Here is a 12,475-nt window from a genome sequence, read left to right as displayed (position 1 = left end):
GTTTAAATAATACAATAATGATGACCTCTTTCGGCTGGGAAAAAAAGAATATAATTTGCTTCAAAAATAACTAATGGATGATGAAGCAAATTTCAGAAAAAAAAAAGTAATGGATGATACGATATATGAAGCAAAGCCATAATCCAAACAGTATATAACATATTAACATGCTAACATAAACCAAAAAATTACACATAATTGATAATTACACAATAATAATAATCGTCTTATGGTTATCATCAGCATGCATATAATTTGAATTTTCTCATCGTTTTCTTCAGAAAATAAAAACTATTAATATCACAGTAAAATATTATATTATTGTTAACAGTGTTTTAAAAAGCATTTTTATACATTTATAAATTCAAAATATAAATTAAAAATATATTTCTGTCTATTTTTTATTTACCATTTATAAGTTATATATATTTTTATAAAAAAAATTAATAGAATATATGTTTTGTGTTGTAAACGTTTAAACTATCTAAAATTAGGTGGCTCTGATTATATATTTTAAGTGTTCAAACACTCACACACTTACTGTCTAAGTGTCTAGGATCTTTTTATACATTGATTTTTAGTACTTTTCCATTATACAGTATATGAAACAAATTTAGATGACAGGAGGAAGAAGGCGACAAAAGTCTATATGAAAAATATATATATCTTCAAGTGGGATATGTTAGTTCTTTGTCTTAATAATAAGTTAATTACATAAATGCCAACCGTACATATTTAAGAACATTAAGAGGGATCGAGATAATTTATGAACATGTGACGGTAGCATGATAAGTAAAACTCGTAGCGCACCGTTGAAGCCAAATTTAGGTATTACGTTTATGGGCGGGCATTGCATTGGGTGCGTCAAAACGTGATTTTACAATAATGATGCCACAAACAGCATGTGGAATCTTCAATTCTTTGGTTTGGGTTGGAGTCTGGAGAACACTTTATGAGGTGATATTTTTTAGATGTTGAGATATATGAAGAAGTACACAAAGGTGTATTGTTGTCATCCAGGCTTTTTAGGAGACTTATGGGGGAAACAACAGAGAGGCAACAGCAACGGTTCTCCTTAATTTCTATAGTCGTGGGGAGGACTGGGTCAGGGTAACATTCTTTTTAGGAGTACGTGCATATATTCTTGGAGTTTAATAAGGGAGTGTTTTCTGACATTTTTATGCTAAATGTAACTAAAACATTTCACAAGATTAGGTTGGAAACTAGAAAAGAAAAAGAGAAATTAAAAGCTAAATAAAATATGTGCTTAAGTGCTTTTCGTAATATATAGTTTGCAGTATGTTCAGGTAATTATGTAAGCTATTTTTGGTAAAAAAAAGTTTAAAAAATGAAACAATTACTGTATATGGTATATCTTAAATATTTTTAAAATTATAGTGTAGATTTTAAATTTCTAATCAGACTAAATTGTACTATCAAATTAATCCTATTTCTTTTGTAGTTTTCTTAATCACAAAGAAACTTTATAGTAGTATATTATAATGGATCCATAAACATTATTAAATCTTGCCAAAAAAAATTATTAAATCAGTGCCAAACAAAAGTTGACTTTATCAGATTCCTTTTTTTTTTTCAGCTACTTATATTAAACAGTACAAAACAATAACAAAATTGGGAACAAGTAGCAAATTCCTTATAAAAAAATGCAAAAAGTAATGAGATAACTCGTAAGCATTAAGAATCCCAAAGAGAGACGGCAGAAATGGACGACTGAGCGATTTTAAACTCTGCTGGCTGCTGTATCTCTCTCTATCTCCCTCTCTATTTGTTTAAGTTGTAAACTTGTAATCTTAGTATGACTACGTCTATATTGGAGACTATGTCACAGACTAAACATGTAAAAAATGTTATCCTCTAATTATTTGGAAGAAAAGTCAGCGTGGTAATCTTTCTACTCTACTATGTAGTTATTTTCATTGGATATTTATATAAAAAACAATCTATAATGAAATAGCAAAAAAAAACAATATAATAGACAACAAAATACACTTGCGCCAAAAAATATTCATATACTTGGATTGTGAAGGTGTGAAATGATCAATAATCAAAGAGGTAATTGGTCGAGGCTTAGCATTGATTTTTGATTTAATTCACAAGTTAATGGTCATAAATTACACACTAAAAGAAGAAGAAAAAGCTATGTAATGGAAGGGGATACCACTATATCAAGGGACCTTTTTTTCCCCTCACCAAAATACTTACTAATGAATTACTAAAACTTCTGATATTCCATAGATTGATTGGTTTATTCTCATCTCATACGATGGAACACATAATAATGAATTAGTAAAGCTTATGTTTTTTTGTTTTTTTCTTCATGTTAACTCTTTTATTTGATTTAGTGTTTTATCCACAAAAACTTTGATTCCAGTTTAGTTTATCTGTGAATTGGAACGAGTCGGATTCTACATCTAGAGATGAGAGAATATCACATTTTTTTTCTTTTGACATAGACCAATATTATCACATGTACATTGTATACTCTATAGATTCTAATTCTCTTTTGTATCTTGTTTCTTTTGTTAGCATTGAGTCACAACTATTTGGTGAATTAGCCAAATCTTTATATTAATAGGGAACATGACTTAATCTTTGGTGTAATGGTATCTATGTCGATTTTTGTAGATTTATAATTTGCTACTAGACTACAATCACTCTATTTTTTTTTTTTTTGTATTTTATTTGAAAGTATCTAGTTTTATAATTTTATATGAAAATACAGTATAATAAGTTTCTTATACTGTATAATCCATTAAAAAAAGTATTATATTGGATGGAATGGGAAACAAAAGTTGACTTTATCAGATACCTCTTTTCCTTTTCGGTGCCTCCTTTTCAGCTAGTTTCGTTAAACAAAACACTAGAAAGAAAAAAAACCAAATTGAACTCTCTTATGAAAATTGCAAACACCATTATAAAGAATTTTTTTGGGTGCACCAACATAGTATATCATTATAAAGTTATGATGAGATAATAAACTTATAAAGTGGTGACTAAGCATTAAGTATCCAAAAGAGAGAGAGGGACCTGAAAAAAATGGACGACTGGGAGAGAGAGATGGTTTGTTTGTTGTAACTTGTAACTAAAGAAGACACCACTGCTCACATATCACAATCGCTCTCTCTCTCTCTCTCTCTCTCTCTCTCTCTATTTAAGTCGTAATCTTCAAGTCAATATCGATCCAACTTCTCTCTGTACACTTTTTTTCCTTGTGTTGTTTTTGTCGCCTTCTCCGCCTCCGCAATTTCCACGAATCATCCTCCTCCTCTCGTTGATCTGGTCACATGTCGGCTCATTCCAAAGCATAACTATTTTAAGTCCGACTACTTGCTTCGTCTAGTGAGATCAGCTAATTTCTTCAGGTAAGTCACTCTCTCGTTTAATCTCTTCACAATGCCTTGATTTTTACAGGTATATAAATCATGGCTTTTGACCTGCTAATTTCGAGATAATTTCCTCGAGAATGCTGTGTAATTAGGGAATCTAATTTTCCCGTTCTCTGTTTCTGTCTTGGTGCAACTCTATATGCATGTATCAAAATATTTAATCTTTTTTCGAGAATCTTTAATTGAAAATAAAATCTGTTATGCTTTTGTTTTAGCTATTTCTAATTCTATTAGGATAATACCATTTTGATTTTTGTTCTGTTTCTTTTTTAATTGGATTCCAAGTTTATCTAAAAATTTATAAAGATCGAAGCTTTATTTGTCTTTAGTAGGGTTTTTTGAAGAAACAAGTTGAAGAATGGCGACTACGAATTCTACAAAAGCTTGTCCTGCTCCTATGAAAGCAACCTCTAATGGAGTTTTCCAAGGGGATAACCCAATAGACTTTGCGTTACCTCTTGCGATTCTTCAGATCGTCATTGTTATTGTTCTCACTCGTCTTCTTGCTTACCTTTTAAGACCTCTGAGGCAGCCTCGTGTTATCGCTGAAGTCATTGTATGTTTTTCCTCTCTTGTCGTTATTTCTTTTTAATCTGTATCGATTTTGGTGAATGATTTAGTGGTCTGTTGTTGATGATTATGACAGGGTGGGATTATGCTTGGGCCGTCTCTTCTTGGCCGTTCAAAGGTCTTTCTTGATGCTGTGTTCCCAAAGAAAAGCTTGACTGTTCTAGAAACTCTGGCTAATCTTGGCCTTCTCTTCTTCCTGTTCCTTGCCGGACTAGAGATTGATACCAAAGCTCTTCGTCACACCGGGAAGAAGGCTTTGGGAATTGCCATGGCTGGAATCTCTCTTCCGTTTGCTCTTGGCATTGGTTCTTCATTCGTTTTGAAAGCAACAATCTCCAAAGGAGTTGATAGTACTGCGTTTCTAGTTTTCATGGGTGTGGCACTCTCCATCACTGCGTTCCCTGTGTTGGCTCGTATCTTAGCTGAGCTAAAGCTTCTAACCACTGAAATAGGACGGCTTGCAATGTCAGCAGCTGCTGTTAACGACGTTGCAGCTTGGATTCTTCTTGCTCTTGCCATTGCTCTCTCGGGATCCAATACATCTCCCCTTGTATCTCTCTGGGTTTTCCTTTCTGGATGCGCTTTTGTGATTGGTGCTGCTTTCATCATTCCGCCAATCTTTAAATGGATTGCCCGGAGGTGCCACGAGGGAGAACCCATCGAAGAAACCTACATCTGCGCCACTTTGGCTGTGGTTCTTGTTTGTGGATTCATTACTGATGCCATTGGTATTCATTCCATGTTTGGTGCTTTTGTGGTCGGTGTTTTGATCCCAAAGGAAGGACCTTTTGCTGGTGCACTCGTCGAGAAGGTGGAGGATCTTGTATCCGGTCTCTTCTTACCGCTTTACTTTGTAGCGAGTGGTCTAAAAACTAATGTGGCTACAATTCAAGGAGCTCAGTCTTGGGGTCTTCTTGTTTTAGTTACATTCACAGCTTGTTTCGGTAAGATTGTTGGGACTCTCGGTGTTTCCCTCGCCTTCAAGATACCAATGCGAGAAGCTATCACATTAGGATTCCTCATGAACACTAAAGGACTGGTCGAACTCATCGTCCTCAACATAGGAAAAGATCGAAAGGTACAAACCATTTTCCAATCTTATAACAATTATGCGTCAGGAAAGGTCCAAAGATTATAACTTTAAATAATTCTCTCTGCTGATGTTTCGTCAGGTTCTGAATGATCAGACATTTGCCATAATGGTTCTAATGGCTCTCTTCACAACCTTCATCACCACACCAGTCGTAATGGCAGTCTACAAACCAGCAAGAAGAGCCAAGAAAGAAGGAGAATACAAAAACAGGACGGTAGAACGAGAGAACACAAACACACAGCTTCGAATCCTCACATGTTTCCACGGAGCCGGAAGCATTCCTTCAATAATAAACCTCTTGGAAGCATCAAGAGGCATCGAGAAAGGCGAAGGACTCTGCGTTTACGCTCTCCACTTAAGGGAACTATCAGAGAGATCTTCAGCTATCCTAATGGTTCACAAAGTCCGCAAAAACGGAATGCCCTTTTGGAACAGAAGAGGAGTCAATGCAGACGCAGACCAAGTGGTAGTTGCTTTCCAAGCGTTTCAACAGCTGAGCAGAGTCAATGTCAGACCAATGACAGCAATCTCATCGATGTCTGATATTCACGAAGACATCTGCACAACAGCTGCAAGAAAAAGAACAGCCATTGTGATTCTTCCGTTTCACAAGCATCAACAGCTCGACGGTTCGTTACAGACGACACGTGGCGATTACCGTTGGGTGAACAGGAGAGTTCTGCTTGAAGCTCCTTGCTCAGTTGGTATATTCGTTGACCGTGGACTCGGTGGCTCAAGTCAAGTCTCAGCTCAAGACGTTTCTTACTCTGTTGTTGTTCTCTTCTTCGGTGGTCGTGATGACCGTGAAGCCTTGGCTTATGGGTTACGTATGGCGGAGCATCCCGGTATCGTTTTAACTGTTTTCCGATTTGTGGTAGCGCCGGAGAGAGTCGGAGAGGTTGTTAATGTGGAAGTGGGTGACAACGAGCATAATCTGAAATGGGATGAGGAGATTATGTCTGAGATTAGGAAGAAGTCGTCGGTGGATGAATCGATCAAGTTTGTGGAGAAAAGGGTTGAAAACGCCGCCGTGGATGTTAGATCGGCGATTGAGGAAGTACGGCGGAGCAATCTGTTTCTGGTTGGTCGAGTGCCAGGTGGCGAGATTGCGTTGGCGATTAGGGAGAACAGTGAGTGCCCAGAGCTTGGACCTGTCGGAAGTTTGTTGATTTCGCCGGAATCATCGACGAGAGCTTCGGTTTTGGTGATTCAGCAGTACAACGGCACCGGAACAGCTCCGGATTTGGCTACGACGGAGTTAGTGGCTTCAACTGATAAAGACTCTGACTGAATCAGTGGTTAAAAACGAACGGTTCGATTCGGTTCGGTTCAGTTCAGGGAATGGTTTACCATAGGTAGTGAAATAGTTGGTTAACGACTACGGTTTGGTAAACTGACCGGACTTTTTTCTCACTGTTTCATTACTGGATTGGGTTTAAGTTTTTGCTTTTGATAAAAAATGGTTAGTTGACCAAAGAAAAAAAAAAAAAGATGAACAAATTTGTTGTTATTAGGTTCACCGTGAATTAAGAAATCGTCTGTTGAATTTTGTTTTTTTTGCATGTATATAATATATTTATCATTAATTATAAAGTGATATAAAATATTGAAACATGAAATATGAACAAAAATGTATTATTTCTTATATATTAATTAAACTAAATCAAATTAATAATAAATATATTATATACATGCAAAAAAACAAAAATGTACTATTTCTTATATATTAATTAAACTAAATCAAATTTTGAGTGGACAAAAATATGAATTGTCAGAAGTGGGGTTTGAACCCACGCCCTCTTACGAGGACCAGAACTTGAGTCTGGCGCCTTAGACCACTCGGCCATCCTGACTATTGGTGTTATATCTAGTATAAACGTATCTAGTTGAATAATAATACCTACTGGTAAAAGATCTTGCACTTGTTAATCTAGTTATGATCGAGTTATTATAATATTTTGCACATACGTTCTACGATTAATTGATAATTTTAAAATTTGATAAATTAATAATTATGACTTGTGAGAGATAAACTATAAATAGTGCATCTATTAATAAGCACTAACTATATTTTTAAATTTGTGTGAAAACTCTATAAAATCAAATTTTTATATAGAAGGAGTAAGTTATCTATACAATATACTTTCTGTTTTCTTTCTCGAAGCAAGAAACCATTAATTAGACTAACTCAAACTCGATATGAACTCATGTTATTCCAAATTTGAATTGCATCCAACAACTCGTAGCATTGGAAATCGGAGAAGCAAAAGTCTTATTCTATTATGAAAACCAAAAGTCACACATAAACTTAACTTTCCTATAAAGGGTATAGAGACTCTCTCACAACTCCTACTATGATAATTCAAACGAAACACACACAAAACAAAACAAAAAGGTTTTTGAAAAAGAAAAAGAAATACAAGTAATCATTTTTTTAATTGAAGAAAAGAATTTTATTGACTGTTTTTGTTGTTAGTTATGATCATTTGTGTGTGTGCGTGTTTATGTAATTTATAAAGTTAGATCCATATTAGCTCAAGCCTCAGGGTAATCAACAATGCCTTTCTTTAAAGTAAATATTATTAACCAAAATTACATTCTTATGATGGGGAAGAGGTTTTAGTGTACCCGGCTGGAGAGACTTGTTAGGGATGATGGGGTGAAAAAGGCGCTTGGACTAGGAAGCAATACCAGAAAAATAAAGTTTCTCCTGCCAAGCAAGGCAATGTAATTAATAATGCCTGATCGGGATTTACTTCAGAAGAAGGAAAGGAGGCTGAGCAGAAGAGAAACAGTTCTTCTCATGAGGTAAAGTAAGATCCCAGTAGGCAGTAGCAGTGAAGAGCGAAAAACTTAGAAATGAATCAAACACAAATAGCCAACAACAATAATTAATTAACATCCATCTGTTCTCTCATACTCTAAATATTTTTGGTTAAAAACCCCAAACATATAATGAACATAATAATAATAACAAGAGACCGACCAAAAGGGTTTATCAACCAACAGCTTCTAACAAAAGATGTTTTGAACCATTACTACGATTCCAATGAGAGTAACATACACTCCTTAATCCTTCTTCTTGTTCAAAGCTCCTCTTGGAATCTTGCTCAAGACTTTACTGAAAACCTTGTCATCGAGTACTGCATATTGCTTCTTGATCTCCTTCATAGCCTTCTCGCCAAAGGCATCGACTTTGTCCTCATACTTTTCGTAAACCACAGGAATGGTGAAGAGAAGGACAGTAGCTGGAAGCAAAAAAAAAAGAGGCTAATTATCAAGCTATGGAAGTGTGATTCCTGTCAGATTGAAAGCAATTAGATTGCATATGAATCATTACCAATATAGAACAATGTCAAGAAGTTGCAGCAACTGCCAATAATGGACAATACCCACAAGCCAGCAATTACCTAAAAGATGTGCAAGCAAGTGTTAGCAACTTACTAGAAACATAAGAAAAAGAAAAAAAGAAACCGGTTTGCGTCGAGGTAAATAACATGAAAAATACCAAGATAAATTTCTTGAGATCTCTTCCTGATGCAATGTTCCTAAGAACGGTAAAGCCACGATTGATTTCAATCCTTAATCCAGAAACAAGTTGAAGGACAGGATCCTCAGGGATGTGAACTTCCGGGATGCGAGGAGTTGACCTGAGAATGTATAAACAGTTAATCAAGCAGTTGTTGATGCATCGTTATCTCATACACCAAGGATGGTTTCAAAAACTTACTTGTGGATAAAGGTACAAGCATTAGACCACAAGAACAATGCTGCGAGAGCAGCCATGGCAAAGTGACAGAGAAAAGTGAGGAAACGGTATTCGATTAACTCGAATAGTACCCAAGACGCTGTTATAGCACCAAAGACTCCACCAGATACCTTCTTGTTCCTCCAAAGGAATATATCAGCAGCTACATGCAGCAAACAATGAATCCAGATTTAGCAAAGTTTTTTTGAGTTTTTTTCACAAGCGTTAAGCATATGTTCCACCAAACAAGATAATGAAGTAAAAGAATTACATACACAAACTCAATTTCAGCATTTCATATAAAGAGCAAAAATCACTATATAAACTACTCAGCTACCAAAATCACTATATAAGATACTCAATCGATCTAAATCACTATGTTAACTTGAGCAAAACAACTGTATAAGATACTAAATCGAGCAAAAACAGAGTTCAATATCAGCTTCAAATAAGAGCAAATCACTATGTAAGCTACTCAATCGAGCTGAATCACTAGTAAACTACTCGATCGAGCAAAATCACTGTATAAGATACTAAATCGAGCTAAATCGATATGTATAAGATACTAGATCGAGCTAAATCGCTACATAAAATACTCAATCGAGCAAAATCACTATATATTATACTAAATCGAGCAAAAAACAGAGTTAAATTCGAAAGATATAGAGATAGATCCATACGTTTGCCGCCACCGAGAACCTTATGAACAGGTTTCTCCCTCCCGAAAAGTCGGTAGATCTTTGACTTGAAGGACGACGACGAAGACGATGTAGATTTCTTATCGTCATCGGAATCTGAAAGAGAAGAGGAGTCACCATGGCCATGGATCTTCTCAACAATCTTCTCCAAGATCGATTCCTCGTGCTTGTGGTCTTCCACCATTGTTGTGATTCTAGAAACCTCCGAGACGAAAGGAAAGAAAAAACCCCTAATTCGCTTACTTGTTTTTGAAAGAATCGAAGAGAGTGTGTCTCTGTGTGAGACAGTGACAAATAAGAGAGCGTGTACGTCAGACTCAATCTCATCCGTTGATTTGAAAAACTCAATCCAGTCCGTTGGTTGGATTCGGATCCGAGCCTCGAGTAGGTGACTGTCCACGGTGGAAAATCAATTTTTTTATTTTTTTTGGTAGCAGATTTAATATATTTGGCGTGGAACTAACGGTCGTTAATAGATGATTGATGAGCCGATGTGAATAATTTCCGGTAACGCTACCGAGGAACGTTAGATGTCGGCGGATTTCATTTGTATTGGGCTTATCAAATGGGCTTGTTTGTATTATGCCCTTTAATTACTTTGTTTAGTGTTTTACTATAGTCTCGTGTCTTCTCTCTCTGTTCGATTTAGACATGTGTCTAGACGCCACCTAGCATGCTTTTTAAAACACTGTTTTTTTCGTAAGATATTACTAACAGACATCCTAAATTATTAATTTGAAATTTATTTAGCAACTATATGCAACACTTTAGAACTAAATATTATATTTCATACTTCAAACAATTGTTGTTAAAAGTAGTTCATTTATATATTAACAAAGATTAAACAATTGTTATTATACAATTTGGCAATATGAAGATAGTGTTTGTTTCTCAAAAAAAAATTATCGTAGTCGGAATATCTTGATAATATATATAGAGAAATACCTTAAAATAGCACTAAAACGAGTTTTATGGACAATTATAACACACATTTCATAAATTTCCAAAAATAACACTATTCAACACATTAAAATATTTAAAATTAATTTTTAGAATTTTTTTTTTAAGGTTTGGGTTTTCAATTTCACATTTAGGGTATAGTTTTGAGGAGTAGGGTTTAGTATTTTGAATTTTAGGATTTAGTTTTGAAAAATTAATTAGTACTATTTTTGGAATTTTCGAAATATTGTGCTAAGTTTGGATTTTTTTTTTTATTTTTGTGCTATTTTTGAGAATTTTATTAGTATATAAAAGAACACTTTTAAAAAATAATTTTATATTTAATGAAAGGAAAGTTATGTAAGTAATTTTGTTTTATAATAAGAGTAGTTTGGTAAATGTTGATATTTTTCTTAATATATTTTTACGCATTTATATTGTTGAAATAAATGTTTTAACGTATTTCATAATCCAATTAAACTGATATTTATCAAATACTTAGAGACTAAGTTATATATTTTATGAGATCGTATGGTGTGAAACACTAAAAAGTTCTTCTCCAAAGCTGGTCCAGTGTTGATAAAAAAAAAACTAAAGCTGGTCGAGTAATGGATCATATTCATATACTAAAAACAAAATTTAGCTAATTAATAGTAAAACAAGAAAAAGAGTAAAACGAAAAAATGAAGAATTTTCAAATCTACCAACTCAATGTTATTCTATAAGACCATCTCCATTCCTCGTTTTATTGTAAGTGTCTTTAAACAAATTTATTTATTAATTTTAATGCTATTTGAAGACATTTCATCTACACTAAAGACACTCAACATAAAATAAGAATAAAATTAATTATTAAAAATGTTAAGACATTGGACATATATAAGGGATGGAGATGCCCTAAGGCTTATAAAGCTACTAACATGGGTTTGGCTAGCTGTACTCATCCGCATCTTATTTTTATTGTAATTTATTTTTACTATGAAGAAACAATCAATATTAATATAAATAATTAGCCTAATAATCCCAATTATAAAATTAAAAATAGAAAATGAACACAATCATGAGATAGTGTATTATGTAACTATAACATCTAATCTATATAAAAGAAGAACCTATAAATTTTTAAAGCTGTCCACATAGGATTTAAAACAGCCAATAGGGATTCCACATCTCTCACTAATTTACATTTGTAAAAAATTTTAGAATTGCTTCTATTAAGTTTTTTTAAAATGACTAATCGGGATTAACCATCTCAATATTAAAAATTTTTGTAATTATGTAAAATTTTTATATTATAATACTTATAAATAAGTGTATGTCCCACATTGGCTAGATTAGTTTAGACGATGGCTGGAAACCATTATAAATAAGACTAATATCCTTCCAACTACGAATGAACATGAAGCTTGATTTATCAAGCGTCCAAATTTAAAATTTTTATTTGGTTTATTATAGTAAATTAAAACTTCTAGCCAATATTTGAATTTTAAAATTTTTATTTGGTTTATTTGGTATATTTGAATTTTAAAAGATTCAAATATTATAAATATTTAAACATAATAGAATGTTTTAAAAAACTATAAATACTTCCATAGAAAGTTTAAAATATTATAAAAAGTTTAAGTATCATTAATATTTAACTCTAAAAAAAAATGTTACAAATATTTAAACTATATCTAAAGTTTAAAATATTATAAATATTTAAACTCTATTAAAAATTTAAAAGTATAAGTATTATTAAATATTATATATGCAATTTTCAAATATCTTATTTATCTTGAATATCTTATTTATTTCCATTTGCGTTTTTATATTTTATGAGTGTTAATACATGTTTTTATGTATGACTTTATAGATGAGTTGATATTCTTTCAGTATTTCTAGGTCTAAGAAAGAAGGATTGACGTCGCAAGACCTAGATTTGATGTTGTTTGAGTCAAGTTTTGGGGTTTAAAGAAGAAGGATCGACGACAAGCACATATGTTTTCTTAGCTATACATTTGTTCATATTACTTTCTTT

General features: G+C 33.3%; 2 protein-coding genes and 1 non-coding gene across 6 annotated transcripts; 1 reads left to right on the top strand and 2 right to left on the bottom strand.

Annotated features, from left to right (window-relative positions):
- On the top strand, positions 3,063 to 6,623 carry LOC104724529 (cation/H(+) antiporter 18). Of its 4 annotated transcripts, none has more exons than XM_010443023.2 (4): positions 3,063 to 3,383; positions 3,740 to 3,963; positions 4,054 to 5,055; positions 5,150 to 6,623. In XM_010443023.2, exons 2-4 carry the CDS (start codon positions 3,766 to 3,768, stop codon positions 6,359 to 6,361), a joined length of 2,412 nt encoding a protein of 803 aa, XP_010441325.1. In that variant the 5' UTR covers positions 3,063 to 3,383; positions 3,740 to 3,765; the 3' UTR covers positions 6,362 to 6,623. The 4 variants fall into 4 exon arrangements, with proteins under 4 accessions (XP_010441325.1, XP_010441326.1, XP_010441327.1 ...); XM_010443024.2 differs by having other exon boundaries at positions 3,737 to 3,963; XM_010443025.2 differs by lacking the exon at positions 3,063 to 3,383 and adding an exon at positions 3,404 to 3,432.
- Positions 6,840 to 6,923, bottom strand: TRNAL-CAA. The gene has a single exon. It is a non-coding gene; the product is annotated as a tRNA-Leu (tRNA).
- Positions 7,931 to 9,801, bottom strand: LOC104724527 (reticulon-like protein B4). Its single transcript, XM_010443022.1, has 5 exons — positions 9,499 to 9,801; positions 8,801 to 8,981; positions 8,579 to 8,720; positions 8,411 to 8,480; positions 7,931 to 8,318 (listed from the first exon to the last, which is right to left on the bottom strand). Exons 1-5 carry the CDS (start codon positions 9,698 to 9,700, stop codon positions 8,140 to 8,142), a joined length of 774 nt encoding a protein of 257 aa, XP_010441324.1. The 5' UTR covers positions 9,701 to 9,801; the 3' UTR covers positions 7,931 to 8,139.

The sequence above is a fragment of the Camelina sativa genome, chromosome 11 (genome assembly GCF_000633955.1).
Source record: "Camelina sativa cultivar DH55 chromosome 11, Cs, whole genome shotgun sequence".
In the NCBI taxonomy this organism is placed as follows: Eukaryota; Viridiplantae; Streptophyta; class Magnoliopsida; order Brassicales; family Brassicaceae; genus Camelina; species Camelina sativa.
This window is presented reverse-complemented; position numbering and strand designations above follow the sequence as displayed.

Excerpts from the sequence above, each read along its gene's own strand:
- LOC104724527 (XM_010443022.1), bottom strand. The coding sequence starts at position 9,700 with ATGGTGGAAGACCACAAGCACGAGGAATCGATCTTGGAGAAGATTGTT. Across the intron at positions 8,982-9,498 it reads GGTTCTCGGTGGCGGCAAAC|CTGCTGATATATTCCTTTGG; the intron begins GTATGGATCTAT and ends TGCTGCATGTAG. Across the intron at positions 8,721-8,800 it reads GCTTGTACCTTTATCCACAA|GTCAACTCCTCGCATCCCGG; the intron begins GTAAGTTTTTGA and ends ATACATTCTCAG.
- LOC104724529 (XM_010443023.2), top strand. The coding sequence starts at position 3,766 with ATGGCGACTACGAATTCTACAAAAGCTTGTCCTGCTCCTATGAAAGCA. Across the intron at positions 3,964-4,053 it reads GTGTTATCGCTGAAGTCATT|GGTGGGATTATGCTTGGGCC; the intron begins GTATGTTTTTCC and ends TGATTATGACAG. Across the intron at positions 5,056-5,149 it reads ACATAGGAAAAGATCGAAAG|GTTCTGAATGATCAGACATT; the intron begins GTACAAACCATT and ends ATGTTTCGTCAG.